This window comes from Nuphar pumila, chromosome 2 (genome assembly GCF_984573655.1).
Source record: "Nuphar pumila chromosome 2, dmNupPumi1.hap1.1, whole genome shotgun sequence".
Taxonomy (NCBI): domain Eukaryota; kingdom Viridiplantae; phylum Streptophyta; class Magnoliopsida; order Nymphaeales; family Nymphaeaceae; genus Nuphar; species Nuphar pumila.
The window spans coordinates 142,841,633-142,865,343 of NC_143250.1; the positions used below are offsets into that span (position 1 = coordinate 142,841,633).

Consider the following 23,711-nt stretch of genomic DNA (forward strand, 5'->3'; position numbering starts at 1 on the left):
TCTTAGCATCTCAATATCAGATTCAGTACAGAATCATCCATAGACACAACTTGATTGAGATTATTACTCTGTAGAAAAGAAAATGCGGAAGATCAAATGTATCAAGATTTAAGATAATTGAAGAGTTACATTAAAATTTAAAGTTCTAAACCATATGCAAGAACATAATAGGAATGAAATGACAGACTTTAAAAATGTTCTCAATTTTTTAACCAACTTAAACTGTTGCCTAATTCCTCCAAGAATCGTAATAGGTATGAGTGGAGCCTTTAGTCACGCAGCCACCCGCACTTCTTTTCAGTCCTCCACGAGATTATCTGTAAATATTGTAGGACATCAAACACATGCCCATAAGAAACTAAAACTAAACTTGAAGAATGCAATTCAAGTTGAAATGATACAATCAAGTGTAATTCTCATCATTTTAGAAATGAGAGTCAGGGGGATTCACATTATAATACGAACATGATATTCAATTACATAAACCATCATTCATTTCATGGCATTCATAATTACATCACTTACATGGATGAGAACTCAAATTCATTCTCATTTTAATTCATGACATTCAATTTCATATTCATTTATATACATGATAATCATTTGCATAAATGAATGAAACTAGCAGTTTATAGCATACTCCAAAGTAGAGTAAAAGTGCAATATATCATGTAATGCTATCATTCACTTTCTTTATGCTGAAAAGGAACATGCTCATGTTGAACTTATGAATAAGGCACGCATTGTTTCAATTACAAATTCACATGTCATTTATCAGACATTTATGCATTTTGCATTCAAATATAATAATGGAACAAGTTTTATCTTGACCCTTCCTGTGTGCCTCACACACACAAGCACCTCACGTGCAACAACCAAGCCCTTGACTTGTAACAACACGTCAAATCATATGACCAAGCATAAACATGTATTTTTTATTCGCATGTAACAAAATTCACATGCAATAATCATGTAAACTTAAAAGTCTCTACATGTTTACAATATATGATTATGCATATGGAAGCAGTTATCCTAAAAATCTAATTAATTGTTTCTCTTGTTATTCAAACCCATATGGTATAAAAGAAGGTATAGACATCCAGAAACAACCATAGGAGTATTCATTATTCTATGTATTTTTTATCGCCCTCCTATGACTTAATTGATTCTTTTCCGAGCGATTCAACCTTGCAATACAACGGTTGGAAGAACAGACCCATGATCCAAGGTCTTTGGCCTAACCAAACCAAAATCGCAGACAAAAAAATGGGCATGCATCCCTAAATCTGCACAGTTGTGGTACTACCGCCTAGGATTCACTGGTAGACCTATCCCCTAACTTCCGTGGGACGGGGATAAGAGGTGCATTCAGCCCTCGAAACGCATGTCCCATGAGGCTTGTACCACCCTCCTCTCTTCCGGAAGGACAGGAGATCAGAATAGATTCAGTCATGTCAGAGAGTCTAGCCTTGCTGGTGCCTTAAGTGGACCCATGGTCTGATGTTATCTTTATTATTAAGTCATAGGTCAGAGCCAAACATTATATTCTCACAAGATAACCCTCTCATACACTCATGCATAAATTCAAAAGTCTATGCCACTTGCATAACTTGAACATGCATGATATCAAAGTCTATGTCACTTGTATAATTCAAATTTACATGCTCTCAGGCATGATATCAAAATTTATGCCACTTGCATAATTCAAATTTACATGCTCTCATGCATATTCATAATATAATAAATTTGTTTTCACTTTCATGCATAACCCTATTATGCCATGATTCAACTATGCATGCTCACATGCATGATTCAATTCTAACATGATTTCATGTATGATTTAATTTCAACATGCTTAACACAAAATGCACTCACATGAGCTATTATGCATACATAAATAATTTTACTCGTTCATACACAAAATACATCACATCATACTTGCACACATTAACAGGATATGCAGAAAAAATGTCATCAGCATCACAAGCACGATACATTCATTTTAGGCATGTTTTTATGATACAAATTTCACATGTATGGCAAGCTCAATAAAAATAATGCTATGCAAGCATTTGATGCAGTCAATTCACATGTATATTCAACCATTCATTTCACAACAATGTGAAACATGTACCTGCAACACACTCCAATATCTCACTAACTACAACCCTGTCCAGCATGGTTTTCGAACTACAATTGTCAACAGTTCTAGATATCCACCACTAAGTGAGTGTGTGAGCAAAAGAGTGTTGCATTCAAAGAAGTAATTAACCTATGATGTGCTTGCATCACTTACTTATCACGGGTAGTAAACTGATTTGCATGCATTTGCATATTTTTTTGCATAGTATTTTTAGCCACATGCGATGCTTAGCACTAAGCATCGCGTAATTAGCTCAACTACGCACTTACAATGCACAATTATATAGACAATGTAGTACAATTCTTACATTTTCTAGCAATGTGACTGTACTACAAATTCAATGTACGTGCAAATTAACTTTTAATTTTCTATCATACAACATGAATTTCATTCTAAAATTTTAGTATAAGAATCTTACATTTTCGATGCGACGGAAAGTGAAACGAAACTCAAGATACTGAAAGTTCAATGCAAGTGCTACACAACACGGTCTACCCGTCTCTCACAAGGAGAGAATGCTACAACTTCACAAAATGATAAATTCTAAATACGCTTTCACTCATGAGCGATAAGAATCAAAACACAAATTGGTAACCCGATTGACGAAAATCAAAGAGTAATGCACTAACAAGTCCAAACCAAATTGGACAACCGTGACGCAGTTCAGAGCATCACTACTTGTGATGGCAAGGAAATCGAGTTACTCAGTTGTTGAGAGAAAAGAATAAGAAATATATATATATATATATAATCTTTGCTAAACGAAACCAACAGAAAAGCATGTAAAGAAAGCTAGCGGTGCAGAGAACACACTTGTTGCCCTGGCTGACAGCGGTGTCGGCACCAGCCCAATACCATTCCCAACATTGGGAATCAGACAAGCAAATTGCGGCAACGATAAAATCAGGAATCGGCTAACATATAAACTGAAAAATAAGCAACTGAAATCGACTATGATGCCCATACGTATTCATTCCACTACGAATAAGGTCATCCAGATCCAGACAAAAAGGAAAAAAATCAGTTACAAAGATGGTAAACAGGGCTGCACACTCATGCTTCACAACCTCACGGCGTATATCCAAAGAACCAGTTATCGACAGTCGATCCAAATTCAGGTAAACACCGATTTTCATTTACTTAACCGAAGTAAACAGGAAGAACAAGGGAAAAGTTTGCCAAATAGTAAGAAAAAAATAATGCATCTCGCCCATCCAGTTGAAGAAATCCAACGATTCAGGTGTGCTTTATAGAACAGAGGAGAGAGAACAAGTTATATGTTAATAGTTGGGGCTCCCGACGGTATGGTAGCGACGTTCGGCAAAAATCCCGACAGGGGTTGGCAGAGGTTCGGCATGAAGAGCAGATGGCACGGGTGGTTAGCGGCGTCGGGTCGCTGCAGGGACTGGCAGGTCCCTGATTGGCGCCCAAACAGGGAGAAGAAAAAGGAAGGGGAAGAAAAGAAACCAGAAATTCGTAAAGGGTCGGCAGATCGTGCAAAGGATAGCGATGAAGCGGACGACCAACGGAGACAATAGGGTTTCCGGTTGGCACCCGAAGGGAAAAAGAAAAGGAGAAAAGAAGGGGAAGAAGAAAAGAGGGAGGAGGTGGCGTCGCAGACGGGGCTCACGGCGGTGGCACAGGTCGGCGGTAGAGATGGAGTGAGGGAATAGGGAGGAGGAGAAGAAGGGAGGATGTCGGCCGATGGAAGTCGACGACGGTGCCCTGCTCCGGCCGATCTCCGAACGAGGAAGAAAAGAGGAGGACACGACGGTGGTCGGCTGGGGGGTGGGCGAACAGTAAAAGAAGAGAGAAGAGAGAATGAGAGAAGGGGTTTTAGGGTTTTAAGGGGTTGTTATCGGGTCCGGATCGGACCCGGTTCGGGTCCGACCCAAGGGGCTTAAAAGAACTAAAATAAAAAATTTATAAAACAAAAAAAAATCTATATACAAATTAAAGCAAAAAATAAATAAATAAAAAGATAAAACTAAAATGAAGTCTATTTAACGAATAACAATCTTATTTTAGATGGAAGTTTGGTTATAAACCATATTTTATTTAATTAAAATATTTCTCGTGAATAATGTTATGACCAAAATACCCCTTTTTTTGCGAAATTATTCTAAGACCATTTAAATGTATCTTGTTAAGTTCGAAAACACCTCAAAAATACTTAATTGGGTTTGTAACTCATTAAAATGATTAAATTAAATATTTTAACAATATTTTATTTATAGCAATGGTTGAAATGACCATTTTACCCTTTGTCAAAAAGATAAAATTAGGCATATAAAACACACAAAATTGATAATAAAAGATAAAAACATATTTTTAACTCTAAATAAAGCAATTTCTTTATTTATTTTCTCTTAAAAATTTACAAGTTTTACACTTTGTGTGATATAATTGGTTTTTTCTGGAAAATGTTTTAGCTGATTAAGACATGAATGTTTACTAGCATTTAGTATTTAAACCATAGTCACAAATGCAGGCTATATTTTGAAAATATAGCAATAATATAGCTGTAAATTCATAAAATGATATTGAAGGCAACATATCATGATATTTTGAAAATATCAGAAATTTATGTCACGATATTATCGCGACAAGATATGTTAACTTATCTTTTACTTTTGTCTTACTTATGTCTACTATTATATTTTTTTTTTTTAAATTTAAGCATCTTTTTCGAGATTTATCAACTAAACCTATATTATTGCAAGAAATTGCCTTGCCGAGATATAGCTGAGACTGATATTTGTGGCTATGGTTTAAATGCATGGGACTTCACTAAATACTGTGTTTTTCATACTTTTTTTCTTTTTATATGCAGCTCATCAAAAAAGAAACCATGATCCCTGATCAGTGGGAAATGCCTTCGTGTAGTTTTGTGTGTCAAATCATGATATTGTTTCACATGCATGCATTTAAGAACTTATCAAGGATATTGTTGATACTCTTATGTTTGAAATTCATGAGAGAGGTTATTGCTACGTTTGAAATTCATGGAGGGGGTTAAGTGCTATGAATGATTGACTGTAATAACTGTTTGTTCATGCTCACACCGTTTTGGAATGAGCAGTTGAGATTTTTCGAGAAATAGACAACCAGTTATGCTGCACAGCAGTGTTGCACTGATTTCTGGTGTTTTTGGTTTTTTCTTTCTGAAAGAAGTTTTTTGGTTTCTTTTAATGTAAATTAAGTATAACGGAGAGCAACAGTAAAAAAAAAATGGAGAAAGTGAAAAGAGTAAAAACTTCAGTATCACAACCAATGTTAGAATTATTCCGATTACACCTTTGGATCATCCGATTACAACACCAAGTTAGGTTTTTATAAGATTCAAAAATCAAGGGTCTATAATTTTAAAAAATATTCAATGCTTAAAAAAATCATCTTTTTTTCTCAAAAAAACATGATTCAAGTGTGATTTTCCTAGCAAATCGATCATGCAGAACATATCTGCAGGGTCAGATTTTTTGAAAAACAACCTAAAAACTTCTATCCACTGGTAGGTGCGCGGTAGGCACAAAAAACATCAGTCCCTTACCCATTACTCGTTATTTTATTGGAAAGGGCCTCTCTCTCTCTCTCTCTCTCTCTCTCTCTCTCTCTCTATATATATATATATATATATATATATATATATATATATATATATATATATATATATATATATATATATATACACGTGCTAAGTGAAACATGCTAAATGAATTTTTTGGCTTTTTTGTTATTTTTTTTTCAATTCTGACCCCATAAATGCATTAGTCATGGTTGATTTACTCAGAATTTACACCGGGATCATGTGTTTTCAATGCAAAAAATGATATTTAGAGCCTAAAAAATTTACAAAGATTTTGGATCATTGATTTTTCGAACCTTATAAAAACCCACCCATGCGTGGGAATCAAGCACTTCAAGAGCTGGTCCCTATAGAATCAAAGACAGATCACATCTCTATGGTCAGAACTTAAAAATAAAATAAAAAAGCCCAAAAAACCCATTAGCATATTTCAATGGCCACTGAAATATGACTACCTTGTGAACAAGGCATTTTTGACGTTTTGAACTACCTTGTAAACCTCGACCGCAATTTTCATGGTTTTTTGGTCATTTTTTATTCAATCCAACCGTACGATATCTGTATATCTTGGTTTTATAGGAACTAACTCTTCAATTATTCTGCATAAGCACATTTTTTTTTTAAGTTTTAAAATTAACATCAAAATCTTCATAAATATTCAAGCATCCAAAAATTGTACTTTTTATAAAAAATACATGATTCAGCAGTTGATTCCTTACAAATTCACCATGTTGAACATGTTTACATGGTCAGATTTGCTAAAAAAGTCTCGGAAATGCCCAATTCACAAGGTAATTCTCATATTTCTAATTCTCGTCTAAGTGACTATATAAACACAGCAGTGGGAAGCTACCCCAACTGCATCCTACCAGCTTGCTTGGGACTGTCAATTTTCTGTGTTTTTTTTCGAAATTTTGACCTTACAGATGTGTTCAACATTATTGATTTACTAGAAATTGACACTTGGATCATTTGAGTCTGATGCATAGATAGGTTTTTATAAGGTTCAAAAATCAATGGTAAACAATTTGTATAAAATTTTAAGGCTTCAAATACCGGTTTTTCCATCCAAAATGCATGATCAAGTGTCAATTTCTAGTAAATCAATCATGCTGAACACATATGTATAGGATTTTACAATAATTTAAAGGTCAATGGTTCTTAAATTTATGGAATTTGTGATAACCCTACTCATGAGATTTCAGTCCTTGGGTTGTTGATTTTTTTGAGCTCTGGATTGTGGGGGGCAAATGACTCTGTTCAATTAATCACTTGCAAGGGCTTTGGTTATCTCGATAGGGATGACTTGGGACCGTTTCTGTGTCCTTCATGCCAGACCAATGTTATCAGTATCGGTGCATATTGGCATACTCTTCGCCCTGAATAGGCTATTTTTTTAAATAAATACAAAAATATTAAAAATTAATAATTATTATTATTAATGTAATGGTTTTAACATGTGTTACGTTATGATTGACACAATATTTTTTAAATTATTTTCTGACCGATATAGAACAATTCACTTGAGTATAAATATCGGTCGATAACAGCTGAATCGGTGGCCCAACGAGATACTAAGAACATTGTGCCAGGCCAAAGCTGGGTTTCCTCCCTAGCAGGCAAGAGGGACCTATCGATGGTGGGATATATTCAATCCCCACCACACATCTCACTCGAAAACCGCGATGTGTGGGAGTAGGCCCCACACGTACCTATCAAGTGAGATATGCAGGAGAGGGTGGTGTATGTTCTCCCCTGATGATTCACTGAATCCCACGTATGTGTTCGGGGGTCTCAATGAGCACCACGTATACAAGCACATGGGGCTCGTATTCCCGTGTATGTTGACATCACTTAGCATTGGAGTCTGGTGTGGTTGCAAAGACTTCAGTACCCTTTCTTGCTATTCTTCTCATAAAGCGATGGTTTGAGAAAATGACAAATGTTCTTCATTCAAAAAAGAAAAAACAAACAGTTCAAAAAAAGGACAAACATGTCCTCCATCCAGAAAGTCGAGGATGATGTTGACTCTTCAAAGTCTTCTTCTTCTTTCTCCGTAAAACACTGTAAAACTCTCTCTCTCTCTCTACAGAAGAAATCAAGGGAGGCAAAGAGTTCTCTCTGGAGAAGGCCATGAACATCAACCCTCTCACTCTCTCTCCCTTCTCTCTCTACTCCTGTGCACATCCAACAGACGATCCTACATTGCTTCATCAAACACCAACTGACCTGCACACTGACTGTAGCATCGTTCAACTTGATGAGTTGTGGAGCCCGATTCATAGTTTTTGCCCTTACAGGAGGGGGTTTGGAGGCTCCTCCCAGCGTGGGTAACATCATTTAACTTGATGAGTTATGGAGTCTGATTTAAAGTTTTTGCCCTTACAGGAGGGGGTTCGGGGGCTCCCCCCCGGTGCAAATCCCGCTGCACGGTCAGCGGGTGGGGGGTCCAGGGGGGGGGGGCAACGCTCTCCGGACCAAATTTTTTTAGGGCCTTCTAACAGCGATTTGTAGTATTATCAGGCTTTCCTACAACGATTTGTAGTATTTTTGGGTCTCCAATGAGACCCACAATGATCTATAGTGTTATCCGACTTTTTAACAGCGATTTGTAGTGTCTTCCGCAAATCACTATAGCGATTTATAGTGTTTTTAGGTCTCCAACGAGCCCCACAATGATTTATAGTGTTATCCGGCTTTTCAACAGCGATTTGTAGTGTCTTCCGAAAATCACTATAGCGATTTATAGTATTATCTGGCTTTTCAACAACGATTTGTAGTGTCTTCCGCAAATCACTATAGCGATTTATAGTGTTTTTGGGTCTCCAACGATCCCCACAACGATTTATAGTGTTATCCGACTTTTCAACAGCGATTTGTAATGTCTTCCGCAAATCACTATAGTGATTTATAGTGTTATTCAACTTTTCAACAACGATTTGTAGTATCTTCCGCAAATCACTATAATGATTTATAGTGTTTTTGGGTATCCAACGAGCCCCACAGCGATTTATAATGTTGTTGGATCTCACTATAGTGATTTGTAGTGTTTTCCGTAAATCAGTATAGCGATTTATAGTGTTATTCAGTAAGCAAATCACTGTAAATCGCTACCCGAATTAGGACCAACTTGTCAGGGTCATATCTCCCTAACCGAAGGTTATATTCTAAATCCGTAAAAAGTGGTGTCTTCGTTATTGAGTTTAGTTTATTCATGTAAATTTTCAACGATTTCTATTGTCATTTCATTTTCCATTTTAACTAAAAACCAGACCCCTATTATTCTGTGTTATTTGAGTTGCACGACATCATTCTCGCTTGACATCCACATCTTGATTCTGGCATGCTCCTTGTTGGATTTTCCATTGATTTCTTTCAACTTTGCTTGAAATAAACATATGTCTTTCTCACCACGACACCGTGTGCATTTTTTTACCACGACACCCAGGACCCGTGCCGGGGGGAGCCCCCAAACCTCCCTCCTGTAAGGGCAAAAACTCTAAATCAGGCTCCACAACGAATCAAGTTGAACGATGCTACCCATGCTGGGAGGAGCCCCCAAACCCCCCTTCTGTAAGGGCAAAAACTCTGAATTAGGCTCCACAACGAATCAAGTTGAATGATGCTATCCACGCTGGGAGGAGCCCACAAACCCTCCTCCTATAAGGGCAAAAACTCTAAATCAAGCTTCACAACTCATCAAGTTGAATGATGCTACCCACGCTGGGAGGAGCCCTCTGACCCCCCTCCTATAAGGGTAAAAACTCTGAATCAGGATCTACAACTTATTTAGTTGAATGATGCTACCCACGCTGGGAGGAGCCCCCAAACCCTCCTCCTGTAAGGGTAAAAACTCTGAATCAGGCTCCACAACAGTCAATGTGCAGGTCAATCAGTGCTTGATGGAGCAATGTAGGATCTTCTGCTGGATGTGCACAGAAGCAGAAAGAGAAGGGAGAGAGATAGTGAGAGGGTTGATGTTCATGGCCTCCTCCAGGAGAGATTTCTTTCTCGGATAATTCTGCAGTGCAGAAACTGAGTCTTAAATAATCATCTTCGGGGCACTTAAGTCTTTACAATCACTCCTTTTCAAGAATCGTCATTTTTTTTTGCACCAATGGAGAAGAGGGTACTTAATTCTTTGCAATCGCATCAAACTCCAACGCTAATTAATGTTGACAAACATGGGAATACGAGACACACATACTTACATATGTTGTGCTCTTTAGGACCCCCGAACATGAGATGTAGCTAACTGCCCTATTCAGGAGGGAACATATAACCTGCTTCGGATATGCAGTGGTGACAGGATATATTGTATGTACAATACGACTGTGTACCGAGTAAGTGGTCTTACTCCCCCACCCCCACCAAAAGATAAGAACAGAAAACCCTTTGCTAAGCATAGAAGTGATTACCATAATTCTCAAACAAATAAAATGGTCAAAATAACTTCCCTCAAAAAATAGTTGACAAGGGTAAAACTCTGCTAATGAAAGTGATTGCCATAGATCTCAAACAAATTAAATGGTCACAAAAATTCGCTCAAAAGATAACCAAGCCGCATTATTCTTAACTTCTGTGGGCCCTATTGATTTGGATTCATGGAAGAGAGAGAGAGAGAGAGAGAGAGAGAGAGAGAGAGAGAGAGAGAGAGAGAGAGAGAGAGAAGCGTGTATTACATAAGCGGGCCTGTTTTTGCACTTGGGATGCAATAAACTGTGGACCAAAGATGGCAAAGATGGCCGTGAAAGCAAAAAGTGTTTCAGGCAACAAACTTGACATGAATTAAAAATAAGACACCAAATTGAAAGGAACTAACAAGTTCCCCAATTTATGTCATACAACGATGCATGGAGTAGAGCAAGCACCAAGATGTACCCTGTAAATAAGTTGCTGGGGAGGTTTCTCACTCACTTTTGTAGTGCCATTGAATAAGGGATAGAATCAGACCGATGATATCACCAGTGAAAAGAGACCTCAATAACTTCAGTTTTCTGGCACTATAAGGAGGATACCTTGCAGACAGTTCTCCCACAAAGCTTCGATACAGCACTGGTTTCATGTGGCTAAATTCATCAAATGAGAACTTACCATGATAAGCGCCAATTCCACTCTCACCAACTCCACCAAATGGCAATGAGGGATTTGTGAGCTGCACAAGTGACAATAAATCAGTTGGTAGTGCCAAAAAAGAGCAGAAAGAAGTTGAACAACAACACGAGCAAGCAGCTTACATGTATGGCAATGTCATTGACAACCATGCCTCCTGCAGAGATTCGCTCAACAAACATCTTTTCGATTTGTTTGTCCTTTGTAAAGAGGTAAGCAGCAAGCGGTTTTGGTCGCAAGTTTATTACATCGAAGCTATCTTCAATTTTGTCTACCTGGTGAAGATAGCAGAAAGATTTTCAGATGACAAGCTAAGGCTGCTTCTCATGGTACTAAGAGCACAAAGTGTGGTGCATTGGCAGTGCCTTAAAACAGTTCATAAGATTCATGGCCTTGAAAGGGTTCCCTGTCTTTCAATTTGCAACTTCACATTCTGGACTCTCTCTCTCTCTCTCTCTCTCTCTCACACACACGCACACACACACACACACACATTTAGATACGCATACACAGAAATCTGTGGTTTGAAACCAAAGCATTAGGTTTTACCCTAAGGCACCAGGGTAGGAACTGGGTATGCTCTAACCAAACATGCTTTTTCAACTATCAAACTGATTATGTTGCAGGTTTGTTACTTCAAATCAAGGCTTCAGGCAGAGGCGTAGCTGGGGGGGGGGGGGGGGGTTAATTTTTTTTTTTTTTTAAAAGCCCAGCCCTGATTCCATATGAAATAGATTTTTATCCATTTTTTGTAGCCCAGCCCAGCCCTGACTGCAGCAAATAGTTTGATTTGTCCATATGAAATAGATTTTTATTAATAATTGCAGCCATTTTTTATTTTATCTCAAAAAACAATTTTTCAGGGGCGCTGCCCCAGAACCCCCCACTATCACACCTAATATTTTTTTTTTGTTACACCCCTGTTTGCGCCCCCCCCCCCCCCCATCACATGAATCCTAGCTACACCACTGGCTTCAGGTATATCGCTAAGGCATTACTGTTTTTGCTTAGCATGCTCTCTGCCTGAATAAGCAACATGCCTACACACTTGCAAATAAATTCAGAGGGATTTTGTAATGTGTTCTGCAATTTGTACCCATTCTTTCTTTTTCAAGCAAAAAGAGTGCTACTCACAGTGATAACGGGAAGTAGGGGGCCAAATATCTCCTCATTCATTACCAATGCATCTGCCGGAACATCCAGCAAGATTGTTGGTGCAATCATTCTACAGAGAAAATTAACAAATTTCAAAATAAAGTAAACAGTTCTATTTGCATATGAAAAATGAAACAAATTTCAAAATAACACAAGCAGTTCTATTTGCATCTATTAATTTTTTTTATCAGTCAGGATTCACACTTACAAGTGCTTTTCATCTCGTTGGCCTCCATGAACAATCTTACTGAAAACCCTTTCATCATCTAATAGCTTTGTCAACCGTGTAAAATGGTTGAGATTAACTATGCGAGACAAATCTCCTGATTCAAGTGGATTGTTTCCATAGAATGACACCAAGGTACGTTGAAAAGATTCTATCTGTGAAATGGTTAAAAACATGAAGATTCATGTAAATCTATGGGAGTACAGTTTGCTGAAGAGTGTCACTATGCAACAATACCAGTTTTGGAGCAAATGACTTTGTTGTGATGATATAATCTGGAGATATACAAGCTTGACCGTTATTGCTTCCCCACTTGCCCACAGCAATCCTTTTTGTGGTAACCTTTAGAGATAAAAAAAATCAAGAATTAAGCTATTTAACAAAAAGGGCATTCTTTAAGGACCTTATCAGAAAACTATTCTGGAAGATACATCTGAAGCTTCCAGAGGCTAGGTACTAGCCTAGTACTATGCCCAAGAATTGGAAAAGGGGAAAACTTCACTAGGTGAGCAAGCTGAAGCACCTTACTCAGGGTTTAAAGGAGGAGAGTTTAGTGCCTATGAGCATATTTAATTAATAGCATGAATAGACATGTCCAATCATTACTTGTAGATCAGTGTTTGGATCAACGACCACTGGGCATTTCCCTCCAAGCTCCAGGGCCACAGGTGTAAGATGCTTTGCAGCAGCAGCCATTACTATGCGCCCTGTCTTGCAATTTCCTGCATGAAGCCATGTTGCAAAAAAACATTGAAAATTGAGTATTAAAGGAATTATACAGAAAAAATCCCTTTAAGGTTCATGACAATGCACACTGCAATTTTTTATGATTTAAAATTCAAAAGGATTTACTTTTCATACACAAGAATTGTCTACTCTGTGGTTAGATCGACTCGAAACAATAGCCCTTACAAGACCATGGATATCCTAGACAAAAACAACAGATGGCTTATTTTATTTGGGTGAAAAAACCCTTTTGAGTCTTAAATCCAGTGGTATCATGAATTCATTGACAGCATAGTGGTGGTCATCCACCCAACCCAGATTGTGAGGCAAGTAAATACATAGACAAAATCTACCTGTGTAGAAAATTTTATCCCACTTCTGCTCCAGCAGCGCGGTTGTTTCCTCTACAGCCCCTTCAACAACTCTTACAGCCGAATTGTCCAAATATTCAGATACTAGTGATGCAAGCAACGAGGAAGTAGCAGGCGAAATCTCAGATGGTTTTAGAACTACAGCATTACCCGCTGCAATGGCTCCAACCACGGGATCCATTGATAACACTGAAAATCACTGCCAAGTATTAAGAAAACCTAACAAATGCATATCTGCATAGAAAGCATTACAACTTAAATTTCACAAAAAAGAAAACAACACAAATGTCTGAATGAAAATTGACTACAAGAAGAATCCTAAGTTCAAGCCAACATGCGGGTTTTTTGTTTTTCTGATGGAGTGTAAGAGGATTTCTTCAAGACAGATGCATTGGGGTTACAACAATAGAGAAAGACCTGAAAGTGGTCGCCAAAGTATTGTCTATATTTTAATATGATGGCAGCAAGCATGTGGACAGACACGTGCGCACACACACACAGACAAACATGCACATTTTCTACATTTGAATAAGATGGCTGTTGATTCTTTTCAAGTAAAAAAGAAGGCTAACTTTTCATATGCCTTATAAATCACATTAGATGGTCATCAATTCTTTTGATCTACATTCTACACTAGCATGACATATTGGAAGCATGGAAGGTATGTGGTACTGCATAATTCATTTTTAAACAAAAGCAAGATGCATTTTGTTCCTTAGCTGTCAAGATGCCTCCAACCTAGTAGCTTCTACATTTGTCATGAATGATGATGATTAGATAATCAATTCCTCTAGGGTTATCTATAAGCCCTTTCAGAATACTATAAATCTTTGTTTTAAAACCAAGAAATCTAGTTGTTTAAGAAAAAAAAAACCGGAGCATAAACCTATGACACTTGACTTGTAATTGATTAAATCAAATTTATCTGCTGTGGTAACACTAACACATATCAATCTTCAAATGCAAACAAGATTATCACTTAAAGAAGTGATACCCAATGGAGTTGAATAACAACAAGATAAATCTGAAATATATCATGCACAGGTCTAATTTTCTTCGAACTCCTTCGCCTCAGCCATAAACTAAATTCAACGAAAAGGAAAATCAGAAAACAAAAGAAAAAATGGTAACCACTTAATTTAGCTACTAGCCGAAAGAGTAAAACCCATTTTTAGACCACATTTGCCATCAAAGGGTAAAGCGTATACAATAACTACTCATAAGAAAGTATATAACCTTCACAAACAGAAGATGAAGTATAATCCATCATTCCACTTACAGAAAGGGTAATTCCATGCAGAAATAACCAAAACAACTCCTAATGGTTCTGGAACAATTTCTGCTGATGCAGGCATTGATACAAATGACACTGATGCCTGCAACAACACAATTAAGTTTACAAAGAATCATAAAGAAGCAGTGTTACAAATGGAAGTCGAAATATTGTAGTCAATTCTTACACTAACTTTAGTACCTTTTCTGGTTTCATCCAATTTTTCAATTGCTTGAGAATAAGTTGGCATGATGATCTCAGCATGGATATCTGTATGAGGAACCATAGTATTTGGTAAGAGCAATGCACGCATTTGTGTACTAGATTATTTCCAACGTAGATTAAATTACTCTCTCTCTCTCTCTCTCTCTATATATATATATATATATATATATATAGAGAGAGAGAGAGAGAGAGAGAGAGAGAGTAAATAGTTGCTGGATCTGTTGGCCAACTAATTCAACAATTAAAGAAACTCCTGAACTGATTGATCCCCAAAAAGTGTTAATCTCTAAAGCAATATAATGGAAAAAATTAGCTAGCTGTAAAATCAACACATAAAACACAAAATCAAGCAGCAGCAAAATACTATTGGAGAACCTGATATTTGTGTGTGATTCATCCACAGAGCAACTGAAAAAAAAGTATTTCGTTTTGTTCACTGAAGGTTGTGAATTAGAGCTCATGCTTCAAAAACTTTTACCTAATAAACCATGTTGGAGCTTATGTGTAATTTAAAAACAGAAACACGATCACCAGGTAAGGACAGTCAGGTACAGCAGTTATTGGTCTCTATACTTCCAGATTCAACAATACAAAACGAAACTGGCATCAGAATAACAAATTTTGCTTGAAGCCCGTAGTGGTACGCATCTAAACTTGTTCTAAAAATCAGACTGAAAATAGTAAATTAGCAAAGGACAGTGAATAACAAACACTAGAAACGACCTAAAATTGATAAGTATCCAGATTTAATTGTTACTGTTCCGAAACAAAAATCAGAAGAAATCGTACATTAAAATTTTACAGGCCCCATCGAGACCACATGCAATCGCACAAAACCCAATCACATAATTAAATAAAAAAGAAATAGAAAACCCAACAGACTCAATGTTTAAACACGATCATGAGTAGTAAATCGCAAGTAAACGAAAAAAAACTTAAAACGAAATTGATAAATACGATTATAGTGCAATGATTTTACAGAAAACAGGATACGATGGTCGGAATCATTTTACAGAAAACAGGATACGATGGTCGGAATCATTTTACAGAAATCAGGATACGATGGTCGGAATCCCTGTCACTCAATCAAACCATTCATGAAGAAAAACCAAATCCATAAAGCCATTCATTAGAAAACAGTTCTTCATACGAGACACAAGACATGTTTAAATCCATGATACCCAATTCAGCAATTCCATAAACAAGCTCGACCAACTTGCCAAAAACTGCAATCTATAATTGTTCACTTAAAAAAACGCAATACCACTCAAAAAACATAGAAACAAATGTTCACCGAGAACAAGAAAGCACAAGTCATCACAAATAACATCCATCCACACAAACATCGAACCAACCTCCATCCCATTGACATATCCAATAAAAACCCGCCAACAAGAGTCAACGCCCTCTCTCTCTCTCTAGAGAGAGAGAGATAGAGAGAGAGAGAGAGAGAGAGAGAGAGAGAGAGAGAGAGACCTCATGGCAATATGCTTCGAAGTGGGGCTTGCAGAGGTCCTTGTGCAGAGCCTTAACAATCTCTGCCTCTTTCTCTTCCAAAAACTTCATCACCATCTTAAGCTGATGAGCCCTCCACTCATAGCTCTTGGTCCTGCCGCTATTGAAGCTCTGCCTCAACTCCCTCACCAAAAAAGCACAACCCTCTGAATCAAACACTCCCCCACCTACTGCCATGGCTCCCTCCTTCACACCCATGACTAATAACAGAGAGAGCCAAGAGAGAAACACCAACCACAGAGTAAAGAAAAGCCTAGGAACAAGCAAAAGCAGGCTCCTGTACTGAATCACTCATCATGTGAACTTGGTAGACTTTATAGGATTTGGTAGTGGTGCAAAATCAATCATTATTTTTCAATTTCCTCATTTTGCGACCAGAAGTAACGTCTCGATGACACTATCAAAAGGTTCCTAATCGACCAAAAATTACCAAACTGGGTTTAGATTTGAACTCCACAAATAGCTTGATCTTGGTTTGTCAAGTTTCAATTTTGGTCCAGTTCCACAGAACCACACCCGCAATCGGGTCTATCCGGTCAATAAAGTCTCCTATCGGTTCAATTGGTGAAACTGACTACCAATACTCAAACTCAGTTCGAAAAAACAGTGTGACCATGATTTGTCCTCCCTGACCAGGCAATACGATTCATGAGTTACTATTGGGAGAATTTTGGTGATTGGCTTTTGAGCAATGTTGTCAGTATCAGTATCCGTCTTCGTATCGTTTAGCCAATGATTCAGGTGAATTGGCCGCATACTGATACTCAAGTGAATCGTTCTGAATCGGGCAAAGAAATAACTAAAAAATATTACGTATCAATTAGAACATAACATATTAAAAAATAATTTTAAGTATTTTTCATATTTATTAAAGAATAGCTGATTAAGGGGTGACTGCTGCCGACACAGACCAATAAGCACCGATAATGACAACATTGCTTTTGAGGGTCATTTAGTAGAGGGCTTCTAGTGATCTTCTTGATAATTTGATCCAAGTAAATGACATTGATTTTGGACTCAGTTTTTTTTTTTTAGGCTTTTTACTTGATCTAGATCCAACTTCAATAATTGAGATTTGGGTCCATCTTGGCATGACTTTAGGCCTATTTTTTGGATCTACTAAGGCTTGGAATTGGCCTGGTATTGCTTGAATAAAAACACCTTGAGATGATATGACTTTTGCTTGAGTTTTTCTTGTTGAGCTTACTTCTCCTTCTAAACCCCTAACTTTTTCCCTATATTTGATCCACATGGCTCAACCTGCGTTTACAGCTGACTGGGTAAGTAAGTTTGGACCTTGGTGGGTGAAGGTGGTGGTGTGTTAAAAGGAAAATCAGTATGAGACTCCGAGTACTGGCTATTAGGGTATGTTTGTCATTATGTGATTTTCATCTGCCCATGTTTGGAATGTAAAAACTTTGAGGGCCACTTAGGCACTAAAAAAAGTCAAAGAGAAATTTTTGAATTTTTTCAAATATAAACATTTTACAAAAAAGAAAATAAATATTTTAGAAAAAATCAAGGAAACGAGAATCACTACCGTAACTACCCGACTTTTTAGGAAAAAGTTTAACCGCCAGTAATTATTATTTACCGCGGTGGTGAATTTAGTTAAAGTCAAAGATCTCATCGGGGCTGGAGCGTAGCGATTGGCGTTCGGGTCTGGACCGCTAAATGACGAGAACGCCTCCGAGGGTAGTGCGTGGTAAATGCTCCATAGTGCATTGAGTCCCTGGATCGGGTTGACTGGATACATCATTTATGTGGCGCATTTTGCTTGTGTAGTAAATGTTCCGCAGTGCATTGAATTCACGGACCGGGTTGACTGGATCCATCATTTATGCCATTATGTCAACGGGTCGGCTCAGGGTTGACCCTGACTCTCCCATACAATTAATATTCGGGTTCAGATTTTCAAGTGTCACGAAAAGGGTGTCTCATAACTAGGAGTGTCAAGTGTCAGGTGGAACCAGACTTGGACCAGATTTTTTAGTATGGTGTTGGATCTAGACCGGATTCTAATCAGATCCACTATAAGAAAAACCATACTCCGACCTGATAAAACTACATAAACCAAACCTTGACCATACCCGGTAAAGCCACATTTTTTTATCATTTCTACATTGAAAAATTGCGGATCTTAATTGGAACTCGGGTGGGGTCTGGGTCTGATATAAAATTTCACAAACTATACCTGGGTCCATGTATTAATCAGACTTTTGGGTCCGGACCCGGGTCTTCTTATTTATCACCATGCTCGGACCCTATAGGGTTTGGTTCAGGTCGGGTCTGGGTAAACCAGGCCGGTTGACACACCTACTCATACCCGGACCTGCGTAATGTTATAAATTCATTTTTGTTACATATATATAATACTTGGGTTGGGTGCTTGCAAAAAAAGCGGTTAGGTTGGGTACCCAGTAAAATCATGACCCAAACCCGACCCATATATTGCTCGGATCGGGTTCGAGTTGACCCAAATATTATTCGGATTAACACCCTTCATACCCATACTCGAAAAATTGGGTTCGAGTCAGTAGATACCCGGTACAAACACAACCCATTCACAACCATAAATTTGCTTATGAGGCACACAAATAGAGCAACAAAGACTGATCTTAAATTGTGGGTCGGATCCATTCAATCCCAAGTCGGCACTCTGCCAAACCTAGGAGACAATTTCACAAAGATATGGGTACGACCACACACCTGACTTGACTTCGACATGAAAGTTTTTTTTAAATAAGACACTAGGCATGGGTTTTTATTGTTTTTAATGAATAAAAAATAATTTTATATTTAATGTATAAAGTATATTTTAATAAAATGCTATTAAAATAATGTTGATACGTGTCATATTCACGTGTTCGACTCATATCACCTATGACACGCACACTGTAATGGCGTGCAACTGTGACCAAGCCATTAGGGGGATAAGTTTTTTCTTTTTTCTTTTTTGAAAGGCAATTTGGGGTTAGGCAGACCCCTACCAGTTAAACAACTATACCATTGGGTTTTGAACCTGCAACCTCCCAACACAAAGTGACGTGCACTAGCTGCTCCTACCAGTCTAGCGGAGCCCTAGGGGTATAAGTTAGAGTTCAGATCGAGTGCAATTACATTGCACAAAATTTGTGCATTAAGCATCTGATTGCCCTCCATCATGCCTTGAGCCCTACAACTGACAGACCCTGTCCCTAAGATGGAGGGATGGGGGGTGATCAGGTGCTTAACGCACAAATATTTGTGCAATCACATTGCACCTGATCTTTTCACTATAAGTTATAACTAATGTACACAAAAATCTGGTCCGAATCCAACATTTTATTTCTAGACTTGGATAAGTGCATTAGATTGTGATATGGATTTACTGTCTGCTTGTTGTACTCAGATTCTGCCATGATCTGGCCTATGAGCAACCCATTCGCCACTCCTAATGGTTCCATGAAGCGCATACACACATGCACACTAACTTTTTTTTTTTATATTTACATCGAAAAACCACCTCTAGAATGAGAGACCTAGTCGCGTTGGCTCTACCTGCCATACTTATAGTCGCTGTCCTAACAGCATAAAACTCGGTAGACTTACCCTTGCCCCATATTTGACTTTTGGATCCACACATGTATCTATGTATTAGTTTTGATATATATTTTACGCGCGCGCGTGTGTATATATATATATATATATATATAGTTAGTTAGTTAGTTAGTTAGTTAGTTAGGTTATCGCGCGCTTCGAGAATCAATCCTTATAATTTCTGGGTCCAATTCTAGACTCCAGATGTTTATCAATATGGATCTCTTTTGCATCCAAATTGTTTTGAGGTTGGATCCCTCTAATGGATCAAGACTTATGTCTAAATGGTTTCGAACAATCCAGATCTTCCCGGAGTCCCAATTTTTTGAAAGACTCTGAACCCAGACCGGGTCCAGTAAATGGATCTGAGTCCTTGTTATATGGCTCTATAGGCTTGGATCCATACTGGATCCGAACATCTCAACAAAATTTTGAAAAATATTTATTATAATTTTTTTTTAAATAAAATATACAAATATATGAAAAACACAATGATATTTAAATTTTTAAAAAGTGTTATATCACATAAAATATCATGATAAAATCACCAAATTGTAAATATAGGTCATGTTTTGAAAATATCAGATTTTTTTTGTGCTCTTTGGCTTTTCAAAGTATAAGAAAGTAAGCATGATATTGTTCTGGTCTACCCAAGCTGTCCTCAAATAACATATTGATTGGGTTTGAGCTATGATTTTCTTCTGGCTTTCATTTTGTATATATTTTTAAATAAAAAATATATCCTAAACACTCCTTAATTTGGCTGGCTTTGGATTTCAGGCTTCTATTCTATGACCCAAAATAATCCGAACTCCAATTAATGCTATTTCGGGTTTGAGATCCATATGAACTTTAATTTGGGAGTAGATATATCACTTGTTATTCTAATGAAAGTTAATTCAAAGGATTCAAGGGTTCCCCAGCAATCGTGAAAAAAATGAGGTCGGATATAGGCTGAATTATGTAGATCTGAATCCTAATCTGAAATGCAAATAGTAGATTGAAATCCATGGCCCCAATTGGATCCAATGAGGTACGGTTGTATTTGGATCTAAATATATGTGATAATATATAATAGATTGGGTAAGAAAAGATTAAAAAAAAAGATATTGCATGCGAAATTTGCAATCAGATTATATTTTGATCATTACACCCAACTCTAAACATAGTCACAAATATCAACCATTTTAGAAAATCTTCTGATTTTATCGAGAGATTTTCAAAACCCGATATCAATCCCTACAAGAGGTGATATTTTCGAAATGTCGCCTAGAAGTATCAAAGTGTTTGCTCATGTGATGTTTACATATTTTTGTTTTTTTATATTTTTAACAATTAAACATACTTATATATATTTTTAGAATTCTTAAAAAAATATATATTTTAATTCATCCCAAGAATTTTTTTTTTGAAAAGAAAATCCTGATAAGGAGATTTGTAACCGTGTTATAAAACCCTGATCTGAACAAGATCTAAATCTGAAAATAGTCAAATTCAATAAGATCCCAATTGGCTGGAATATATATTCGGATTTTAGTCTAATGATCCAAATCCAAGAATAACTTTTCATGGTTTTCTTCTGTATCGGATCTGATTACGCCCTTGATAAATGGTGTGTCGCCTAAACAAACAATTTTTATCATTCTTTATTGGGCTTTGCTACATGGCAATACTGAGTGAAATGCAAAATTACCCTAATTTTTTGAGAAAAAAAAGATGAAGAAAAAATCATGTTTTTTAAATCAGAATATTTTTATTTTTATTTGCGAATTACTGAATTTTGAAAGATGGCCCATTTTATTGTGAAAAGATATGATTGCACAAATATTTGTGCATTAAGCACCTCATCACCCTCAATGTTCAATTTTCATGGATCAGAATAGCTGAATACATGGAAATCCCGTTAATTGAAAAGCCAAAAATTGCAAAACCTCCACCCTGGATCTGACCCATTTGCATCCTTAGGAAAAAGCTGCACATGGGTGATCTTTTAGGTTGTCTGATTGCGTGTCACAATCAAACATTGAACGTCCCCGCAATCAAACACGGGATGCTGTCAGCATGCTCTTTGCATGTCCCTGAGTACGTGAAAAAATTGTAACACCCAAAGGAAAGGTGGGGACGGGAATGGTTATCACAAGAAAAAAGTCGGGGAGGAGTACACCTCCGACTGAGAGGGTGTTGCGTGTTCTCCCCGGAACACGCAATGTAGCCTGCCCCTCCTCCAACTCCCCCTCATTCATTAATTTCTCTCTCTCTTAATTTTATTGTGAGATTTTCTTTGCTAATAATTATATATATATTTTATAAGCAAGCTGGGGTTAGGCAGACCATTGCCAGTTACACAACATACCATTAGGTTTTGAACTTTCAACACCCTAACACATGGTGATGTGCACTAACATCTCCTACAAGACAATCAGAGTTAGGGATGGCAGTGAATCGGGGTGGTGGCGGGGGACAAGGTTTCCACCCTTTTCACGTCTCAAAATCCTATCCTCCATCCCGGCACGGGTTTTGATTTTAACCTCCATCCTCATTTCATGTCCTTCATCTCCTGTTCAAACGGGATGAGGCGGGGCGGGACCCCGTTTTCCCTCGGTCCATTGTCATCTTTAAAGAAGGATCAGGGATGGGATGGGGTTGGGTTGGGTGGGGTGGGGTGGGGGCAAGGCGGGTATCAAGGACGAAGACGGGGCAAGGTGGGTATCAAGGACGAAGATGGGGCAAGGTGGGAGAAAGCATAAGTCCATCCCCAGCCCCATCCCGGCACGGGTTTTGATTTTAACCTCCATCCTTGCCTCTATCCCTGTTTCATGTCCTACATCCCCAGTCCAAACGGGGGCGAGGCAGGGCAGGACCCCATTTTCTCTCTGTCCAATAGAAGTATCCGACCATGGCATGAATGTACATGCAACTAAGCATGTAAAATTAAAGCATTGAAAGATATTATATGAAAAAAACTATAAAATTATTTTCTTTGTTGGTTGAGCTCCATAGGCGATGAATCTCTCTCTTAGGTTGGAAATGTTAGGTACCCATCTTTGGTAAGCCTTCAATAAAAAAGTTGTTGAGACAAATTGCAATGATTAACGCTAATATAAACGTTTTAAATGATAAAGTTGTATTTTGAGATCTTGAATAGGTCAACCAACGGGGGCGGCGGGGGTGTTCCACTTGTCTGGTAGGAACAGTTAGTGCACGTCACCTTGTGTTAAGGACGTTGCAGGTTCAAAACCCAATGGTACGGTTGTATAATCGGTAAGGGTTTAGTTTACCTAACCCCAGCTTACCTATATAAAAAAAAATCTATTGAATGGAGTGTGCATCAGGTCAGAGTGACCTCACCCTGATGTCATCCATTCAATGATTGAGAGCCCAGAGTTGTGGACAGGCTGATGATACGTCACATTGACACCTCATTTAAGAGCGTGTCATATTTGTGACACGAGTTGAAAGAATATGACACGACACTACATGTACATGCATTATTATTATTTTTATTTTAATAATATTTCAATAAAACCTGAGAGGAAAGGGTCAGCACCCGGTGAGAGTCAAAAGGGTCAGCAACTTCTCCCTAAAACCATTGCTGATTTCGGGCGACACATTGGGTTATTCTTTATAGCTTCACAAAGTGGGTTCTTAATTTGAAAGATTTAGTAATCGGGCGACACAATGAGAATTGAAAGAACATTTCATGTGTGGAAGTTGAAAGGCAAGCCCGCGTTAGGCAGACCCCAACCAGTTATTAATTATTCAACTTAACGGTACTGGGGTTTGAACCTGCAACGTACCAC

General features: G+C 37.8%; 1 protein-coding gene across 1 annotated transcript; it reads right to left on the minus strand.

Annotated features, from left to right (window-relative positions):
* Positions 1-10,492: 10,492 nt before the first annotated feature.
* Positions 10,493-16,619, minus strand: LOC149847405 (aldehyde dehydrogenase family 3 member H1-like). The gene is made up of 10 exons (XM_089997003.1): positions 16,294-16,619; positions 14,794-14,862; positions 14,599-14,695; positions 13,302-13,508; positions 12,829-12,944; positions 12,460-12,564; positions 12,205-12,377; positions 11,976-12,066; positions 10,967-11,116; positions 10,493-10,884 (listed from the first exon to the last, which is right to left on the minus strand). The coding sequence occupies exons 1-10, from the start codon at positions 16,528-16,530 to the stop codon at positions 10,639-10,641; spliced, it is 1,491 nt and encodes a 496-aa protein (XP_089853129.1). The 5' UTR covers positions 16,531-16,619; the 3' UTR covers positions 10,493-10,638.
* Positions 16,620-23,711: the final 7,092 nt, after the last annotated feature.